At 41.9% G+C, this 22,285-nt stretch overlaps 1 protein-coding gene across 3 annotated transcripts in view; it reads left to right on the top strand.

Annotated features, from left to right (window-relative positions):
• Atg17 (autophagy-related 17) overlaps window positions 1–22,285 on the top strand; it is a 210,585-nt gene that overhangs the window by 16,528 nt on the left and 171,772 nt on the right. For all 3 annotated transcript variants that reach the window (XM_067145389.2, XM_067145390.2, XM_067145388.2), the window contains exon 2: window positions 14,148–14,326. In XM_067145389.2, coding sequence (XP_067001490.2) covers window positions 14,259–14,326 — 68 coding nt within the window. In that variant the 5' untranslated portion in view covers window positions 14,148–14,258. The remainder of the gene's footprint in view (window positions 1–14,147; window positions 14,327–22,285) is intronic.

Raw genomic sequence — 22,285 nt, 5'->3', positions numbered from 1 at the left:
ATTTCCCAGCAGATTGCACTGTCTTTGCTTTCTTTTTTCATTGGTCAGTGCTCTGGTGTTTGTTTCCAGTTCATAATGACTAAGGGCCCAGATCTTCATGCACTATGTTTGTTTAGTCCTCAGCCCGAAGGCTGGTTGGATCCTCAACAGCTCTGCCATCAGCTGTCATAGATGGCCTAGGCATCACTGAAGAGGCGTACTAGGGAAATGAGGAGTGAGGTAGTTTCCCGTTGCTTTCCTCACCGAGCCAGAAGTTGCTATTACATATGTCTGCCAAGCCCACTCAAATGCAAGCACTAACCAACCCTATGAGCAATATTTTCATGCCATTCATAGCAGGGACTGGCTGCAGAAGGAATGGCATTACTAGCATCACTCATACCTCAGTCACTTTCATTTTGTCAAAGCCAAGGATAAAGCTGAGACAGATCAATGAAAGTAACAAAATTGCTCTAGCCCATACCAGAAGACATAGTGCACTGTAAACACTAGGTCCGCCAGCAAAGGCATTTCATGCACGAAGGATGCTTCAAATAAAATGTAGAAAATTTGGACAAAAGGAAAAAAAATGTGCACCTGAAATCATTTTCAGTGTGTTGATTCATTTGTGATGTTTCGATAAGAGCAATATTTCTCCAGCATTGATCCCAGAACTTGAATACTCAGTTTATTCCATGGAATGTTCAAAGCTTTACAAAGGTTGACTGAAAATGTATTAACAAATGACTTGGGTTTGATCTATATTAGAAGTTGTTCCTTTGTCATAGTATGCACAGTTCTTCAGTGTTGTTCTAGCTGAAATTTCTTTTCACGTTTCACAGCCTTTGAACACGATTGCACCATCTGTTTGAACAATCACTATTACCAGACACCTGCTGATTTAATACATATCTTGTGCTGCTCTTAAGGTGTTTTCAGCAAATTACTGCTTAAAAATGAGATACAGACTGCTTTAAGTAAAGACTCGCATGATGAAAGGAATGCAGGAAAATCCACCTCCTTCCTTTTGCAGAGTTGCCTGCTTGTAAGTAGTAAATGGAAATTGCCATTACGCAGAGTTGAAAATAGCATGTTTACTTACATGCTGAAATATGGAATATGTAGACTACTTAAAATATGCATTCAGGCCCTAATAATGATGGAACCTGCCGTCATCTCTTGTCACTAGTCAGCTTTCCTAATCAGGAAATGCCATTTGTGTGTGTTCATTGTCATGTCTACCTTTAGTCCAAGATTCTTCATGTCCCAGGTAGCCAGAAGTCTTCCAGGGCATCTGATGGACAGGCACTTTCCGACTACATACTCGTCTTGGCAGTGTTCCACATAGCCATAACCTGTTCTCAACTAATTTTTCTGTGATGGGTCTAACTTTGAAACTTCTTCTCAGATACTCGTTTCACTGTGATTGAAACTCCTGACAACCGCAGCATCGCATCTCAGTACTGTGGATCTTTTTATCATGAGCTTTCTTAGGAGCCTGGCATTCACTGCCATAGAGCAGTCTTGTTCTCATGAGCATTCTTGTGTAACACCACCCCACTATGACTTCGTCATTTACCCCTGGTAGCATTCATTCTCTGTTCTGCATCTGTTGATAGAGCACGTTACCGTTGGCAGTTTTAGACCATCTCAGGTAACATTGGGTGTTCTTACTTGTAAAATGGGGTATCGAAATTGTATGGTGTGTGTATATATTGTCTTCGTTCCACTTATGCGCAGGCCATTTTGCTCAGGTATTCTTTTCCATGTTCCAGATTTTTGTGCTTTTCTTCAACATTTTCTGCTGTTAACATCATGTCATCTAAATAGAGAATATTCTAAGGGGCTGGCTTTTGAAAGTGTACTGTCAAGTAGTTCATGACTGTGTTTAAGAACAGAGGACTCAATTCTGAAACCGAATGGACACCCATTTTGACGCCTAACATTAGTAATATACCCACTGGGCTACACGTCTATGATGAATTCCTTTTACAATACTCCTTGAAAAACATCCCTTCATTTCGATATCTTTGAAGAAGATCTCACCACGAACCTACTACAATGTTGTAGCAGGGGCAGTGATGATACTCCCACGAGGCATGTCCCAGGTGGTGGATAGGGAGGTCCTAATCGGCTCGCTGGCAGACTTGAGCAAAATAAAATAGCACTCGCAGACCAAACACACAACCCCCTGTGGGCAGGGGACGCAGACGAAGAATAATCCCACGGTATCCTCTGCCTGCCATAAGAGGTAGCTAAAAGAGGCGACTAAGGGATGCTGAATGTTGAACCATGAGATTACCTGTGATTAGTACAATCACGCGAGGAACACCACGAGTCGACTTCTTGCGATTAGTACCACTATGTGAGGAATACCATGGGTCTGTGGGTGGATCACTATGGGTTTACGGAGGCTCCCCTCTGTCCAGGTTCAGTTGCAACACCCCAAGGAGATAAAAATGCTAAACTCACTGGGGTGTTTCAGCATCTGGTTGTGGACATCAAGGGTCTGCGTTTCGAGGAACACCACAGCTCTGGGTGTTGCCTGTGATTAGTACCACTATGCGAGTGATGCCGTGGATCAGTGTTGCCTGTGGTTAGTAACCACTTGCTTCCTCTGTGGATCAGTGGTAGTGTCGGCCTACGGATCCCAAGATAGCGGGTTCAAACCCGGCAGAGGTAGTCAGATTTTTGAAGGGTGGAAAAAGTCTATTCGACACTGCATGTCGTATGATGTCGGTATCTAAAAGATCTCTGGTGACACATTTGGTGTTTACCCAACAAAATTCATTAAATCTCGGCCATAGATGCCCAAGAGAGTTTCCGTTTATTCGATCTGCCGTCTAGTGGGCCTAGAGTATCACGGAATGTCAAAATTGACGAGCAGACAGCCAGATGGCGTCATATTGAAATGTCTTCTCACGGTAGCTGAGGCCATATGATGATTATTATTATTATTATTATTATTATTATTATTATTATTATTATTATTATTATTATTATTATTACCCACTATGTGAGGAATACCACAGGATAGAACATCTCCCTGTGATTTGTAACACTATGTGAGAAACATCATGGGTTTGCGTTGCCTATGAGTGGTGCCATTATGTGAGAGACACCATAGGTCTGCATTACCTGTGCAATACTAGCAATAAATATCAATTTGAGTGGCTGTTGACCCAGATATTGGCCCCATTTAGACAACAAGCATAATCGATTCAGGATTGTGCTTTGGAAGCAGCCTGTTGGTCAGTATATACCATTGTTTTAAGTTAGTTTCTGGGAAGGTGGGACATTGCGGGTTGGATCCACTGATTGCTTTAACTTAACAATCATTGTTCATTGTTGTCTTTTTGGATTCTAGTCAGTGGACTAACTTTGGAATTATTTTTAACCTTTAATACAGTTTGATCTGCTGATTATTTTACATTCATATTGATTCTTTCATTCTCATCAAGTTTTGAATTCTGGTCAGTGGAAGACTTTTGGAATTTTAAATTATCATCACATTTCGTACCATTAAGGTCTGATGACCTAGATGTTTGGCCGCTTTAAACAACAAGCATCATCATCATCAGTGTTTCCAACTTAGCGGATTTCCCGTTAAATCTGGCGGATTCTAAATCCTTCTAGTGGCAAAAAATTGCATTTAGCGGCTAGCTGAATTTTTGGCGGAATTTTGATGTGTCTATTGGCTTTGTATAACATAATGTCACACATTTATGGCATAAATATTACTGAGTCACATTAGTGGGAAAAATTAGAATGTACCTCGTTCCCGGTGGGAGTACCATTAAAGTTGTTTCTCAGTTGCGTCGGGCCGAAACCTGTAAATCACCTTCATGTAATTGGGAAATACCGTTTGATTTTACTGTTTTACTTTGTGAGTGTGTACATTGGTTTGGTTGATCATTGGCGCATGAGAGAGTCGTCTTACTGCAGCACCACAGGACTCACTTTTCAAAATATTTTAGTGACTTCATCTGTGCGTTGTGCGTGCATTTTCTGTTTCCTTTTTTTAAATATTTAAACAATTTACTTTATCAATTCGTTATTACCTATGCTTTAATGACTCATTGTACAGTACTTACTGTGTGCGTATGTTTAAATATCAAGTGTATTTATTCCAGAACACTGTAGTTTATTATCCACTAATCACTTTGCCGAAGTTTGCAAGACGATGTTTACAGACTCGGTTGTTGCCAGAGATTTTCAGATGCATGTAACTAAGTGTACTGCAATAATTAGAAACTCACTTGACCCTCATTTTATAATTGAATTGAAAACTTAAATAGGTGAGAGCCCTTACAGTATTATCATTGACGAATCAACAGATGTTTAAGTCTTAAAATTCCGCAGAACATTTTACGGTGTAAGAGCATCCTAATGCCTGTTGATTGTGATACCGTATTTACATTAAGTTGATTAAGAGGGTGGGGCTTGTCAGCAAGGGTAAGCTGTTAGATTAAGACTAGATTAGTTTAAATTTAATAAACCATATTCTTTTTTAACTAAACGGTGCTATTACAACCATTCCCAATTCTCTGCCCTATTAAGCTTTGTTCCAACACGGGAAACAAATATGCAAGGTTACACATTTTATTTAAGCAACATACATACATTATCATTATAGACTGTTATGCCTTTCTGCAAGCCTCTGTGAATTTACCAAACGTCGCCACAATCCTCGATTTGCAACTAGTGTCGTGGCCTCATTTAGTTCTATACCTCTTATCTTTATGTCGTTAGAAACAGAGTCTAACCATCGTTGTCTTGGTTTCCCTCTACTTCTCTTACCCTCCATAGCAGAGTCCATTATTCTCCTAGGTAACCTATTCTCCTCCATTCGCCTCACATGACCCCATCACCGAAGCCGGTTTATGCGTACAGCTTCATCCATCGAGTTCATTCCTAAATTAACCTTTATCTCCTCATTCCGAGTACCCTCCTGCCATTGTTCCCACCTGTTTGTACCAGCAATCATTCTTGCTACTTTCATGTCCGTTACTTCTAACTTATGAATACGATACCCTGAGTCCACCCAACTTTCACTCCCATGAAGCAAAGTTGGTCTGAAAACAGACCGATGTAAAGATAGTTTCGTCTGTGAGCTGACTTCCTTCTTACAGAATACTGCTGATCTCATCTGCGAGCTCACTGCATTAGCTTTACTACACCTTGATTCAATCTCGCTTATATTACCATCCTGGGAGAACACACAACCTAAATACTTGAAATTATCGACCTGATCTAGCTTTGTATCACCAATCTGACATTCAGTTCTGTTGAATTTCTTACCTACTGACATCAATTTAGGCTTCGAGAGACTAATTTTCATACCATACTCATTGCACCTATTTTCAAGTTCCAAGATATTAGACTGCAGGTTTTCGGCACAGTCTGCCATTAAGACCAAGTCATCAGCATAGGCCAAACTGCTTACTACATTTCCACCTAACTGAATCCCTCCCTGCCATTTTATACCTTTCAGCAGATGATCCATGTAAACTACGAACAGCAAAGGTGAAAGATTACAGCCTTGTCTAACCTCTGTAAGTACCCTGAACCAAGAACTCATTCTGTCATCAATTCTCACTGAAGCCCAGTTGTCAACATAAATGCCTTTGATTGATTTTAATAATCTACCTTTAATTCCATAGTCCCCCAGTATAGTGAACAACTTTTACCTCGGTACCCTGTCATATGCTTTCTCTAGATCTACGAAACATAAACACAACTGCCTATTCCTCTCGTAGCATTTTTCAATTACCTGGCGCATACTGAAAATCTGATCCTGAAAGCCTCTCTGTGGTCTGAAACCACACTGGTTTTCATCCAACTTCCTCTCAACGACTGATTGCACCCTCCCTTCCAAGATGCCAGTGAATAATTTGCCTGGTATACTAATCAGTGAGATACCTCGATAGTTGTTGCAATCCTTCCTGTTCCCTTGCTTATAGATAGGTGCAGTTACTGCTTTTGTCCAATCTGAAGGTACCTTACCAACACTCCACGCTAATTTTACTACTCTTATGAAGCCATTTCATTCCTGCCTTCCCACTATACTTCACCATTTCAGGTCTAATTTTATCTATTCCTGCTGCCTTATGACAATGGAATTTATTTACCAGCCTTTCCTCTTCCTCAAGGATAATTTCACCAACATCATTTTCCTCCTCCCCATGAGCTTGACTGTTTGCAACACCACCAGGATAATTTCCTTTTACATTGAGAAGATGTTCAAAATATTCCCTCAACCTCTCCAGTGATTCCATGGGATCGATTATGAGTTCACCTGAATTACTCAAAACACAGTTCATTTCCTTTTTCCCTCCCATTCTTTCTTTATTACTGTCCAGAAAGGTTTCCCTGCTGCTTGACCTAGCCTTTCCAGGTTATTACCAAAATCTTCCCAGGACTTCTTTCTGGATTCAACAACTATTTGTTTCGCTCTGTTTCTTTCATCTACGTACAAATCCCTGTCTGCCTCGGCCCTTGTTTGGAGCCATTTCTGATAAGCCTTCTTTTTACGTTTACACGCTGCTCTCACTTTATCATTCCACCAAGATGTTCACCTTTTCCCATCTTTACACACAGTTGTTCCTAGGCATTCCCTTGCTGTTTCTACTACAGCATCCCTGTATGCCACCCATTCACTTTCTATATCCTGAACCTACTTACTGTCTACTGTTTGAAACTTCTCACTAATCATATCCATGTACTTCTGTCTAATTTCCTCGTCCTGGAGATTTTCTACCCTTATTCATTTGCAGACAGATTTCACTTTCTCTACCCTAGGCCTAGAGATACTTAGTTCACTACAGATCAGATGGTGGTCTGTATCATCGAAAAATCAGCGAAAAACTCGTACATTCCTAACAGATTTCCTGAATTCAAAGTCTGTTAAGATATAGTCTATTATGGATCTCGTACCCCTAGCCTCCCTTGTGTAGCGGTGAATAGCCTTATGCTTGAAGAATGTATTCGTAACAGCTAAACCCATACTAGCACAGAAGTCCAGCAAACGCTTCCCATTCCCATTAGCTTCCATATCTTCCCCACATTTACCAATCACCCTTTCGTATCCTTCAGTTCTATTCCCCACTCTCGCATTGAAATCGCCCATTAGCACTATTCTATCTTTCCTGTTGATCCTGACCACGATTTCACTCAATGCTTCATAAAACTTGTCAACTTCATCCTCATCTGCACCCTCACATGGTGAATACACGGACACAATTCTGGTCCTTATTCCTCCAACTGACAAATCTACCCACATAATTCGCTCATTTACGTGCCTAACAGAAACTGTGTTGTGTGCAATAGTATTCCTGATAAAGAGCCCTAACCCAGACTCTGCCCTTCCATTTCTAACACCCGTCAAGTGCACTTTATAATCTCCTATCTCTTCCTCGTTATCTACCCTTACCCGAATATCACTTACTCCTAGCACATCCAGATGCATCCTCTTTGCTGACTCAGCCAGTTCTACCTTCTTTCTTCCATAAGTCCCATTAATATTGATAGCTCCCCATCGAATTCCATTTCGTTCGCCAAGTTGTTTCCAAGGAGTCCCTCGCCTGTCAAATGGGAGTGGGACTCCATTACTCCCATAGGTCCGAGGCTTGCTTAAACTGTTCTGAGCTCGGTAAGCAATTATTAAATTAAATGCTGAATAATTAGCGGATTTCTAGCGGAATTGGCGCTGTCAATTAGCGGATTTCTCTCTTACAGTGTTGGCAACACTGATCATCATCAGACAATCAACTCGAGTGATTGTTTGTAAATGTAGTAGCTAGTGGTTAAAAACTTTTAATGAATATATCTTGTAATCATTTTCCTCACTGCAAGTTCTGCTTGCAATTGTATCCACGGCAACACTTCTTCTTTAACCTGTTACTACTTCATACAAGTTCAAGTTATTTTAACATAATCTGACTTTGATAATTATATTCCTTTTAAATAATTTAATATGTGAATTTGATAAATGGCCTCACCAGTAAGCCTTTCTTAAACCAAACAAACCCCATAGCTCTACAATCTTGATGGGCTCTAAGTTTTTTTACCAGAAGAGTTACACTTTATACATAAATGGGTGCAGAGGACCTGGCGACCAGACTGCAGTGCACTGGCTACAGGGCTTAGTCCCCGCTACCAGTCACAAACTAGGGATCGGAGGAAGAGGGTGCCATGGTGAACTCCATCAAACCAGTCTCTGCACTGATGACACAAATAACAACTACTTCTCCACGAACCTACTACGCTAGCGTAGCAGGGGGAGAGGTGATACTCCCACGTGGCGCGTCCCAAGTGGCGGATAGGGGGGTCCTAACCAGCTTGCCGGCGGACTTGAGGGAAATAAAATACCTCTCACAGACCAAACACACTACCCCCTGTGGGTGGGGGACACAGATGAAGAATACACCCACGGTATCCCCTGCGACTAGAAGGGGCGACCTACGCACAGACATGGATTGCGGTTTGGTATAAGGTGTTGGACCTCCTGTGGATGGGAGGGGCTGAATACATTCACAGGTAATCCCTGCCTGTCGTAGGTGACTTAAAGGGTCATGAGGCCATGGTCCCCTCTTTTTTTTGAGGGTTAGTTGTAGACCATTTCAAAATTTTTGATGTGCGTGCTGCTCGGAGTGGGAGCTCTCTACGTGTGCGACTACGCTCGAAAGCCCGTGTCAGCAACCACCCAGGAAGCAGCGGGTGGTAGTGTTGTGTACCCGGGCAGTAGTATCCGCCTAACAACACAGCTCCCCACACAGCCGAATACCAGAAGGACATATGCTTATTGATTATTTTTATTTATTTTTCCCTGTATTTAGTGCTCTGTACATGCTGTTGCGGGTGACTGGAGGAAGGGAGTCTTAGTACTCATTGCCTTGGACAGTCCTCCCGTATAAGGCATCGTCCAACATCGGACCCCGGGCATTACCAGCAGTGACCAGGTGGGTATTGCCTTGGCTGCTTGGTTCGGCTACAGAAACCCCTGATCGGAGTGGGTGGCATTCGGTGAGGATGATTTTGGGTATGGCGTCGAAACAACTTCCGCCTACCACCTCGGGTAGTTTGCTACCGAAGTCTTTAAATTTTGATTCCTTAAGGGGGGGGGGCAACACCTTGGGAACAAGCGCAGCATATTAGTCTGGATTCCAGCTTAGGTAGGTTCCTGGTTGCTACCAGAACCGATGGGCACGATTACAAGTTGGTTAAATCGATGCTTTTCAGTCGATATATTGAAGGTGTATACGGTGAACTTGAAGATCTAAAGAAAATGCGCAATGGTGGTTTGCTTCTGAAGACGAGCACTGCGCTCCAAGCCGATCAGTTGCTTAAGTGCGACCACTTTGGCAAAATCCCCATCAAAGTAGAAGAGCACAAAACCTTGAATCTGGTTCGTGGAGTTATTTTCCACCGTGACCTTATTCTGAACACAGATGATGAATTGATGGAAGACATGAAGCACCGTAGCATGACACACGTCCGGCGCATTATGCACAAAGTCAACAGTGAAGAGGTTGCCACAGGTGCGTTCATAGTCTCCTTCAAATTGTCGGTGTTGCCAGAGAAAGTCAAGGTAACAACCTATCGTTGCGATGTGAGGCCGTACATCCCGCTATGCGGTGCTATCAATGCCAGAGATTCGGACACATGGTATCTCGTTTTTCGAATCAGTCTGTTTGTGGTACATGTTGGAGAGTAGCTCACGGCGCAGAGGAGTGCACACCTCCGTACAAGTGCACTAACTGCTCTGGTCTTCATTCTCCTCGGGATCGGAACTGTCCGACCTATCTGAGTGAGAAGAAGATCCAGGAGATCAAGACCCTCGATGGTCTTTCCTAGCAGGAAGCGCGCCGTAAGTTTAATTCTCTGAATGCACTGGCCAAGACACTAGATTCAGCATTATAGCACAATCTCTCCCAGGTTCCTCATTTTCAATTAGAACACCTTTCCAGAAGATCACTGTGCCCAAGGCGGCGGTTGTTCCTGCGAGCAACGCCGCAAAGTGAACAAGCTCGAAGGCGGGTCCATCCCGGCCTTCGACCACCAATAAACCTGTGCTGGCTAAGAAACCTATGCCAGCACAGAAGTGAGAGAAGACATCTCCTTCCCCCACGAGGTCGGCGAAAGCCGGCAGAGGCGGCATAGTCGACCAGGGCTGGGAAATCGCCTCCCAGCCCGTCTAAACAAGAATCGACGGCGGGGAAGAGGAGCGCCCTTAGCAGGTGTTCTTCCACATCTCCTACAAATGGGGCCTCATGCCCTCCACCTGGAGGGCCTGATTCTGCGCCTGATTTCCTGATTTCCTCTTGGGAATCCTGCATGCTCCCCTCGTAGGAAGAAACCCCGCCCCTGGACTGCGTCGAAGAAATTCAAGGCATGGAGCATTTATCTCCATCTTTGGATGGGGATGTGAGTGTAGGTTAGTTTAGGTTAGGTAGCACTACGCTGCTCCTACCCTAAACCTCAGAAGTCCACACCAACAATATGGTACTGTTACAGTTGAATTGTAATGGTTATGATAGGCATCTTGCTGAGCTGCGAGTATTCAGCGTATGGTCTGTATTCAAGAAACAAATTTCAGACCAGGTCATCCAGCGGTCCTGAGAAATTATCGACTATACTCGACAGAATGACATTATGCCCTCCGAGCTTCCGGCGGCGTTGGCATTTTTGTACGTTCTGATACCTACAGCGAAGAGGTTCCTTTAAGAACCCCGCTTGAGGCTGTAGCTGTTCGCGTTCCGCTGCCTGTCATAGCAACAATGTGTAATGTTTATTTTCCACCAGGCAAGCCTCTTAACATAAATGATGTCACTGATCTTATAGATCAGCCTCTGCCTCCCTTCCTCTTATTCGGTGATTTTAACGCCCACCACCCCATATCGTGCTCTTGAGATGCCTTGCCCCCGGGGAAGAGAGCTGGAAACATTACAAGTGTGGACTGAACTTTGACGTATTTCGGGTATCCAAGGATCATCTTCTGTACCGGGAATTTCCATTGCAGGCAATATCGTCACTGAACCCCTCCGATTGCTAACCATCTAGCTAGTCATTTCGCGGATGTATCTGGCTCAGGGAATTACCATCGTAATTTCCTCGCTCTGAAGCGGGAGGCAGAACGTCATCACCTTAGTTTTGCCACTCAAACTTCAGAGGACGACAACGTGCGCTTTACGGAGTGGGAACTCCACAGCGCCTTAGCGCTTTACAAGGACACGTCTCCTGGACCAGACAACATCCATAACCAAATGCTGAAACACCTTAGTGAGGATAGTCTAATATATCTCCTTCGTGTGTTCAACCGAATCTGGATAGAGGGTGATTTTCTGTCTCAGTGGCGAGAGGGCATAGTCATTCCTGTCCTCAAGCCTGACAAAGATCCTATGTATGCAAGAAGTTACAGGCCGATTTGTCTTACAAACTGCCTATGTAAGCTATTTGAGAGGATGATAAATCGCCGACTTGTGTGGTGTCTGGAGAAACAAGGACTCTTGTCCGAGTACCAGTGTGGTTTTCGAAACGCTCGCTTGACCACTGACCACTTGGTACGCCTGGAGAGCTCTATCCAGGATGCGTTTCTCCGCAAACAGCATTTGTTAGCTGTTTTCTTTGACTTAGAGAAGGCCTGCGATACCACATGGCGATATGGCATCCTTTCAGTCCTGCATCAATGGAGATTCCGAGGTAACTTGCCGGTATTTATTGTGAATTTTTTGTCCCTCCGTCTATTCCGTGTCTGAGTAGGGAGGACATATTCGCAATACCACGTTCAGGAAAATAGAGTCCCACAGGGATCTGTTCTTAGTGTCACTCTTTTGGCGATTGCCATAAACGGTATTGTTGCTGCTGCTGGCTCAGCAGTAATACCGTCGCTATATGTTGACGATTTTGCTCTGTACTATAGTTCGCGCAATATGGCAGTCGCAGAGTTACAATTACAGCAAGCTATTAGGAGAGTGGAGCAGTAGGTCTTAGAACGTGGCTTTCGATTTTCCACCGCCGAGACCTCTGTTGTCCACTTTTGTCATCAACGTACTCGTCATCCTCCTCCTGAACTTCATCTAGGAAATGTCGCTATTCCCATAGTTGACACTTACCAATTTCTTGGGCTCCTTTTCGATAGTAAATTATCGTGGGAGCCACACGTAGGAGAGCTAAAAGTGCAATGCACCCAGAGGCTTAATATCTTGAAGTTTCTTAGCAGCACTAATTGGAGAGCGGATAGCACGGCGCTCCTACGATTCTATCTGGCACATATTTTATCGCGGTTAGACTATGGCAGTGCAGCATATGGCTCAGCAAGACCAAGTGTCCTTTCAAAACTAAACAGGATCCACCACAGCAGGGTTCGGGTGGCGACGGGAGCTTTTTGAACAAGCCCGATAGCTAGCCTGCTCTCTGAGTCTGGTGTGCCGAGCTCCTTCTGGCGTAAGGTGCTAATTTGCGACAGATGCCACTTCACCCAAGCTATCCTTGCGTATTCAACAATAGAAACCGTTGGTTGTATACCGCTTATCCTCGAGCAATGCGACCGATTGGAATACGCCTGGATAGCAGTCACAGATTGTTTCATGTACCTTCAGTTCCTTGCCTTGTCAGACAACCAAGTGGGGTACCTCCGTGGATAGTACGACGTCCTGAAACAATCCTGGATCTGCTCACTGGCCCGAAGGTAGACATGCACCCTTCGATTTATCGAAGGGTCTTTGTGTCCGTTGTTGGCCGGTATCCAGGCTCAGTCGTCGTTTACACGGATGGCTCGAGAACAGACACTTAAGTGGGCTGTGCGTTCGTTGTCGACACTGATAGGTTTCTTTTTGCTCTCCCGCAAACCTGTAGTGCGTACACAGCAGAGCTCTATGCTATCTGTGAAGCTCTGCAGTACGCACTGTCCAATGAGCTCCAACACTTTCTTGTGTGTACTGACTCCTTGAGTTCCCTACAGTCTATTGATACCTATTTCTCTCAGCACCCTCTGGTGTAGCGGATCCAGGACCTGCTGACCGGGTGTTCGGATGCCGGCACCAGAATCGCATTTCTGTGGCGCCCAAGGCACATGGGTGTAGAGGAAAACGAATTAGCAGATAAGGCTGCCAACGAGACAGTGTAACTGCCCTCCCGTTGCCTTTCAAGGTTCCAGCAAGTGATTTTCGCTATCAGCTGAGACATCTGGTTATGTCCCATTGGGAGATAGAGTGGCAGGCCACTTCTCTTCCAAATAAGCTGAGAGCGGTTAAAGGTACTACGAAGCTATGGAGGACTTCACTTCAGGCCTCTCGGAGGGAAGCAGTGGTATTATGTCGTCTTCGGATCGGCCGCGGTATCCTGACTCACTCCCATCTATTGAAAGGAGAACCCCCTCAGGTGTGTACTTGCGGTGATCATCTTACCGTGGTACACATTCTTACGGAGTGCGTGGACCTGGTCGATCTGCGCCGTAGTCTTAACCTCCCGAGTACAATCTCCCTTATTTGCGAGATGACAAGCGGTCAGCAGACCTTGTCATCCGCTTTATGAGGGATAGTGGTCTGTTTTATTGTGTGTGATGATGTCCTTTGTCCTATTGTTTTTGTGTCAATTGCGCTTTTATCCCATTGACTTCAGTTTAGTTTGTGTTGCATATTTTAATGTATTTTGACATCTAACATAAATTTTATATATTTATATATATCTCTCTATACTACCGGGCAATGCCTTATTCCTTTGTTTCCTGTATTTTCTCTTATTTTATTAGAAAATAAGGCATTGCGTATTAGATCCACTGATTGTTTTAATCTCATACTCATTTTCCTTCATCACCATTTTTTAACTCTAAGTGAATACATTTTAAAATTTTAACTATCATATATCATGTCGTCCATCTCGTTCCATTAGGGGCAGATGACTTTCGATGTTAGGCCCCTTAAAACAACAAGCATCATCAACAACAACTTCAACTTCTAACTTCTGAATGAAATAACCTGAGTCCACCCAGTTTTCACTCCCTTCCAGCGTAGTCTGTCTGAAAACAGACTGATCCAAGAACTCGCTTCTTCCTTTCAGAATATCATTAACCACAACTGAGAGCTCACTGCACCATCTCTTATTGTCCTGCTGTTTTAAATGTCTGCTTGTTAACTTACTTTGATGAGTTGTGTTGTCTCTCTTTGCAGAACGCGGGCCTCTACATGCTGCAGGCAGGCCGGGGCCCCACTTATGAAGTGCAATAAGCAAGATCCCAGCTCTTAGCGATTCCTCCTACGGGAGTGAGTCGAGTGGGCAGGATGTTGTACGTATTCCATGTTGATACTGGGACGATGATGACGTTCGAGATGAACTTAGCATTAGAGAGGTATGTGCCTATGTCCTTAAGTTTACTTCATGTAGAGAGAGAACAGCACTCTTATAATCTAGTTGCAGACTAACATGTTAACATAATTTTGTCGACTTGCAAGGAAAATGTACTAAGTCCAAAAGCACTGTAGAGATAAATCAGTCTAAAGGTTTTTAATGCTTATGAAAAAATCAAATTTTGTATTTAAACACTCCCAGTCCAGATCAGTGAATCAGTGAAGTATTTTTGTGCACAGTGTCGCTTCGAAGAGGGCGGAGCCTAAGAGAGACTTCTCCCAGCTAGCTTCGAGAAGGGAGCAGGCGTGTTCAGATCTCTCTAAGGGTCCTGTGTATTGTTTCATGTATGATGCAGATGTGCCGAATATGTACCAATGTGATATGATGCACCTGACTTCTCTTAGGTTGCCAATATTTAAAAATATTAGTATGCTTCTTTTTATTTTACATTTTGATAAGTTCTCTGCTTCAAGACCTTCAGTCAAATGTGTATCATCAATGAGTTATGTTCCTTATTTCCTTTACGCTGAGTGCTCCTTGGACTAGCCATCTGTGACATTGCCTCTCACACCACTTCACAGATTTCGCGTAGCTACGACTTAGCATATTTTACAAACTGGCTTTTTCATAAAATCTGCCCTACACTAGGTTTAAATTAAAAATTATTTTTTACGATCCATAAAACTCTACCAGCTTTGTGGCAGCCATTTGCTGTCATGATACATGACATAGTTACTTAGGATGATTCCATAGCTTCTGAAATCCAAGCCGTAATTACATCTGAAAGAAAAGACAAATTCTTTGTTAGTTCTCCTTTCACTGAACTTATAAATATCGTAGAAGTGAAGCTTCTATGGTGTGTAGAATTATTTGGTTTTTCTTCGGGTTGAACCGTGATATTGTTTTTTGTACATTCCGTTCAGTTTGCCGACATATCAAATATATTGCAGTATTCTTTGTCAGGGCGACTGAAATGCCCCTACTCAATCCAAGGTAATCAGTCTCCCAGGCAGCAATTACACTATGAGAGTACCATAATTACGCGAATAATCCCCGCACCCTAATTTTAGGATCAATAATTTTGAAAAAAAGAAAAGAACGAAAATTCCTTCCAGGGAGAAAGTAACGTAGGCATAAACAAACATTTCATATTACTCCTTGAGTTCCACGTGATCTTTATGGAAATATGAACATGACGGATATAGTTACTTAGCCTGAACAAATTTGTGATAAAAATGCATTATCACTGCTATAAAATACAATTGTCATGAAAATTAGCAAGTAGGCCTTCTTATGTGACAAGTATTTCATTAATCTGAACTCGCAATAGGCTCTTCTTTCTAAAAAAAATGTTTTATTTTCAGGCACGACATAAAACTTGTGTTGATAAAGATGTTGATTCCCATAGGGAACCTGAAATATTTGTTCCGAATGAGTAAATTTATAATACCAATATAGTTGGTCCGTTATTGGACATTATAAATTTTCCAGCTAACTTATTCCTGGTTGCTAGCGTTTCGCCTCAGTGTGTTAAGTTGGGCTCATCGGTTGGTAAATAGCACACCTACCAAGACGCATGGCTAGTGCATACCGTGTAGGCCACTGCGTAGGCTACTTGGAGCCACCGGCAGTGTCAGTGCACTATGAGAGCTTTTTCATTTTCAAATATTGATGCCTGCCTGGCCATCAGATGATAAAGATGTCGATTCCCATAGGGAACCTGAAATATTTGTTCCAAATGAGTAAATTTATTATACCAATATAGTTGATCCATTATTGGACATTATAAATTTTCCACCCTACGCAGTGGCCTACACGGTATGCACAAGCCATGCGTCTTGGTAGGTGTGTTATTTACCAACTGATGAGCCCAGCTGGGCAAAACACCGGCACCCAGGAATGAGTTTTTGAGTTGATTTGGGAGTTGGTATCTGTGTAGATGAGCAACATGACTGACATTCATGTTTGTTCAATAGTAATATGGGTCAAGACTTATGTAGCTTTAAGAGGAACATTTGTACTATTCCAGTGATAAAACATATGGTTGTTTGTGCAAAGAAACACTTACAATAGGAAAAACGTGTTGCATAATATTATCTCTACTTTTTATGTTGTAATGTATCTTCCAATTTTTTAGTATCCTCAAAAATGTGTGTGGAATTGTTTTGTATGCAGATAAATGACAATGATAGCCAAAAGAGAGAAAGTTGAAAGGGAAATAAGGTCAACAATATTCTGAAACAGTAGAGTCCAGGAAATTCGACCTAATGTGGACTGAGATGGTGTCGATTTTCTGAAATGTCTAGTTTTATGGAATTAGGGGTAGATTATTCGTAACTCATGATATTTTGCTGCATATTACTCTAATGAAAATTCTAGCACAGTACAGAACACGAAAATTCAACATACCCTAAAGTTATTGTTAAAATTTAAAGGAAAAACTTGCATACAAAACTGACTTTGGGCCAATTATATTATTGTACATTTCTTTTTAACATATATATGAAACCCATCTAAACAAATTGAGATTTATGCATAATGTCTAGATGGTACTTAACAACCTCCACAAATTTCATTGTTGTAAACCTGATGTATGCTATTTTATAATACTTTTAAACGTAGCGATTGGTGTTAACATGGAGCGGACTTTGACTTTACATACCTTTACGTTTTTCTTAAATCCCGCGAATTGCGGCAACTTTTATCGATAGTGTCAAGATATTGTTTACAAGAAGGACAAAGGTACATTTTGTGAAGAAAACAAAATGTGTAAGTTGCATAATGTGTGCGTAATATAGTTAAAGGCGATCGTCGCTTGTTTACCTGTCAGCGTCGCGGGATTACACACTCAAATCAGTGCTATGGCGACATAGCATGAGGGGCTAATAAATCTTAAACTCTGCATCAAATACGATCACTGAATGATAAAATGTATATTTAATATTGCAGTAAGTAATAATAAAGGAGGTTTGTGATGGCGCAGTGGTCAAGGTGCTTGGAACCATCAAGACGGACTGGGTTCGAGTCCCGATTAATGCATGTGTGATTTTTGAGGTGAGAGTCGCGTCCAGTGGTTTGGATTTTGCGTAAAAAGATGAGGTCCCGTGTCTTATGATACTGAAATTATCGGTCACATAAAACTACAAGCTTCATTCCTCCTAATAATAGTAATAATAATGTGTATAACTACAGATACTGGTACTGACATGTGGCCTACTTAATAAAGTGTTTTTATGAATTGTCACACATTTATTTAGCACTAATAGCAGTGAATGTAAAATGAAGTAAAATATTTAAAAACAACTGAACATTCAACGCTTCAGTAGCCTACAATTTGAATGAAAGCTTGGTCAGAAAAAAATATAAAATGAAAAAAATTTGTTCATTCTGCTTCTGGTATAGACTCACCAAAATACCATTTCCCACGAGTGAAACGAGTCACTGGTAATTTTCTTTCGATTTCACTTACATTTTAAAAGGACTCTTCTTTCGTCGGTGGTTCACAAAACAGTTCAGCTTCATTGTTCCACTTGCAAAAATTGGTTGCAAAATAAATGTCACCATTACTTTCAGTTATGGTATAAACATATTGTTTTGAATGTTTCTTTTCACTGTATTTTCCAAGTACGAAGTTATCCACTTCAAAAGCCATATCACGGGGTTGGATTTTTGTCATCTGCTTCGATCTTGTAATCTGGATGTAAAGAGTGTGTGGTAGTAGTTTCAGAATAATATTTTCTTGCCTGAACTATATATTTTTGAATGGCTCCACATAATGAATATCGTGTGTTGCTGGTAGTGCACAGAAAAGTATTTTGGTCGAAGTCCACACAAAGGAGATCGACCGATTGCGGATGTGGGTATTCTTGTTTAAAAACTTTGTATATGTCTTGCATTGTGATGCACATGACTCGTTTGTTTTTTAAAAAATTTCTTCAGAACTGTCCTTCACGGAGATAAAATCTCTTGCTCGAGGAGGTGGCCAGTTGATATCATCTGGATTGAGAAATATAAGAACTTCTTGAAGACTTCCTGCGCTTGCCGGAGGTAGATGAACTTGCACAAAATTTTATACTCAACACAGAAACAACTTGCAGTTTCTTCCATGGACTCACTGGTTACAGCTTTCCCCAATGTTTGTTTGCATTTATAACCAAACGTTAGCGTACTCTGCTCCGCAATCAATGTTGATGGTTGTGTTGTTGGACTTGTCGAACAGGAAGTAACTGTTGATAAGCCCTGAAGTTTTTTCTGAGCTCTGTCTTTCTTCACCGATTTTTGTACCTGTTGGCAGCGTATGCATAACTGGGCAGGTGTCACCTTTCTTCTTGTGATACTGTTTACAACATTCCTTGTAAGCAGCATTGTTAAATATCACCTCAGTGTGAACACCGATTGCTATTCTAAAATACGTCCTTTAGAAGTGTGTGTGGCGCAGAAACCTGAATCGTGTCGGCAGCGTGTTGCGGCAGCGGGGAACTTCCCGGTCGCCTGCTTGCAAGAACGCCGTAAACTCGCGACGTACTTTATATAAGCTTCGTATGAATCCATTTGAAATTTTAAACGAATGATATAGCAGCTTGAAAAGGTGTGCAGTATTGGCATTTCATACTAAGCTTTATTCAAATTGAGCCCTGCACTTTTCATCTACAGAAACTTTTATACCTTTTTCGTCGCGTGTTTACACGACCTGCAGCAATAAATTAGTCGCTTTATCACACCTTATATAAACTGCTAATAACCTAAATAAATACTGCAAAGAGAAAGAGCATTAGAATTAACTTTACTATAATTTTCATACCTTATCGTTATAATAAACAGGAATTCCTAAAACTATTGAGAAATATCAAATGAATTTAGCCTCTACATACAGGTTCAATCAAGCACACAATTAAAAACTGAAAGACATCAATAAATTAATACATATCTTAAAGTTAATAAAATGTCATGTTTACCGGGCGAGTTGGCTATCCGGGAGATAGTGGGTTCGAACCCCACTGTCAGCAGCCCTGAATATGGTTTTCCGTGGTTTCCCATTTTTACACCAGGCAAATGCTGGGGCTGTACCTTAATTAAGGCTATGGACGCTTCCTTTCCCATTCCTAGACCTTTCCTATCCCATCGTCGCCATAAGACCTTACTGTGTCCGTGCGGCGTAAAGCAAATAGAAAAAAAAGTCATGTTTTATCTATCATAAAAACAAATTGTCTAGTTTTATTTTAAACTTTACTTTTTCCTACCTGGGTGGACTATGGAATCAGCCTTTGCCATTCATTGTCCTCCATCTCTTCATCTTCCGATTCATCCTTATTTTTAACTTCCTGGAAGTCTTAAGGGAAGTTAAAGAAGAGAGAAGATTTTTAAATGAAATGGATAACAGAAAATTAAAATTTATTGGACATGTCATCAGACACAATGCTTTCATGACTAACATACTTGAAGAGAAAGTGCTGGGAAGAAAGGCAGAGGAAGACCTAGGATGAAGTATTTGGACGACATCAAGATGAGGTTAGGTTGTGTCAGTTACATGGAACTGAAACAAACGGTCAATGAAAGAAAAGAGTGATTGCATCGACAAGGCATTAGCCTTTAGAATATTGATTGGTTCTCTTTCACTCTCTGAAAGTTCACAATTTTCATCCTGCCCCATCCATTCCTCAACATCACTACCAGTAACATTTTTGCAGCCTGGAATTTTTTTTTTTCAGTAAGTCCATTATTTCACAATTTTACAATTTTGCTGACTCTTCCCTCTTTTCTTGAAACTCCTGAATGGTTCAGCAACTTTATCCAGGGACAAACAAGACTTATATACTCAATTTTATTTCAAGATTCAGATATCCACCCCACTACATCCAACATATCTTAATTTCTTTAGTTTAGTTCCCCCATGGCTTAGACAAGAGAAGAAAGAAGTTTTCCTGTAGGCCTATCACTTCTTCATTGTTTCCAAAATGCCTTGGTCTATTGTTGGACACGCCAAAGTCACGTTAGGAGGGAGAAACGTGACTCTTATATCTTGATTGGCAAAAATCATTTAGCGATTAAAGACGATGGAAAATTAATGCTTGTCGAGTTATTGGGGGAGTTGAGTTAGCGGGATTTCACTGTAGTTGTATTGGAAGGGAATGAATAACTACCAAATAAGGTTCCACAAAAAGGGAGCACATAAAGACGCATCATTGTGGGATGAGAGAGCTACGGAAAGAGGAGATAAGGATGAACTCTCAGTAGATCTGCACAAATCAGGATGTAATATTCCTGTGAGCAGTGGGAGTCAATGCACGGGTGTGGATATTAATGCACCAAATATTATACACATGGTGATATTCAATTCTGTCCCAGCATACCTTGTTTGATAACGTTTCATTGTTACTTGAATAAACTAGATCCAAGGCTGAAGATCACTGGGTGGTTCCAGAGAGCTTTATGGAGGGTGTTTCTGCATGCTCTGAGCTGAGTTCTTGAGGTGCTGCTGGAAGGATCGTGTAAACAGATTTGCTCATGTTCATGGTATCCCCCTGAGCTACTTCTGTCTTATTTGTGGTGTTAAATGATTAGGAGTTACACGGGCAGCGAGTTTATCCATAGCATTTCGTAGCAGTTACATCACAATACGTAGGCGGTTTGAAAAGTTCTCGGAATGTACTAGAATTAAGTATCTTACCTCGGTGGAGCTGCTTTTATTTTTCAACATAGTCTCCCTTTGACTAATGCATTTGGTCCAGCGATGTTCCAATGCCTTGATCCCATCTCGAAAATGAGATTCCTCCAGGCCTGCAAAATACCTCTCCATTTCGGCTGTCAGTTCTTCCCTTGTAGAAAATCTCCGTCCACCGAGGAAAATTTTCAGCTTGAGGAATAGATGAAAGTCTGATGGTGCCAAATCAGGTGAATAAGGAGGATGTGGCAACAATTCGTACCCCAGTTCATGAAGTTTTGCCATGGCAGTAACACTTGTATGCGGCAGAGCGTTGTCCTGATGAAAGATGACCTTTTTCCTTGCCAAACCAGGCCTTGTTTCGTGTATCTTTTCCTGTAATTGGTCTAGGAGGTTTGCATAGTATTGCCCTGTAATTGTTTGGCCAGTAGGAAGATAATCTATCAGCAGAATACCTTTTGCATCCCAGAAAACTGAGGCCATGTCCTTTCCGGCCGAACACTGCCTTTGCTTTCTTTGGTGGTGGTGAATCAGCATGTTTCCACTGCTTTGACTGCTGTTTTGTCTCTGGGGTATAGTAGTGGACCCAAGTTTCATCTGTAGTCGCAAACCGGCGCAAAAAATCTTGTTGGTTGCACTGAAAACGGGCCAGACTTTGTTCAGACATTTCCAATCTGGTGCGTTTATTGTCCAATGTCAAGAGCTGCGGCACCCATCTTGCGGATAATTTTTTCATACCCAATTCTTCGGTTAAAATATAATATACCCGTTCAGCTTCAGCAATCTCCCGCACTTTCGAGTCCCCCAGTGTGTTCTGAACGTCGGCATGAATTTCCTTTACTTTAATATCTTTCTTTACAAAGTATTTAATCACTGCTCGAATCTCAGTTTTTTCCATTGTCACAAATCACTACACGGGAACAACAACAAAGAGTCGTCACTACCACACTCCTGCAGCTAGAGCACTGACACGCCACGTGTTCACTCACAAAGGATGTGTGATTATTGCGCGGAAACCTCGTTGCTCTAGCACTGACATCTAGAGGTGATTCAGAGAACTTTTCAAACCGTCCTCGTAGCTGTGTCTTGAGTCAGCTGCAACAAATCAAAGTTCCTTCTTGGAGAGTTTTTTAGGGTAATAGCACTTAAAATATATACTCTGCCCGTTTATGCCGTGACTAACTACATCAGAAACACAAGACACCCTCAGGGGTAATCAGTAAGGGATTGACATGTTCCAAAAAAAAAAAAAATGGTGTGGATCCAAGGAAATGGGCAGATATCGGCAAATAACGAACC

The sequence above is a fragment of the Anabrus simplex genome, chromosome 4 (assembly GCF_040414725.1).
Source record: "Anabrus simplex isolate iqAnaSimp1 chromosome 4, ASM4041472v1, whole genome shotgun sequence".
Classification (NCBI taxonomy): domain Eukaryota; kingdom Metazoa; phylum Arthropoda; class Insecta; order Orthoptera; family Tettigoniidae; genus Anabrus; species Anabrus simplex.
Note: the sequence above shows the minus strand (reverse complement) of the source record. Positions and strands in the feature narration are given on the sequence as shown.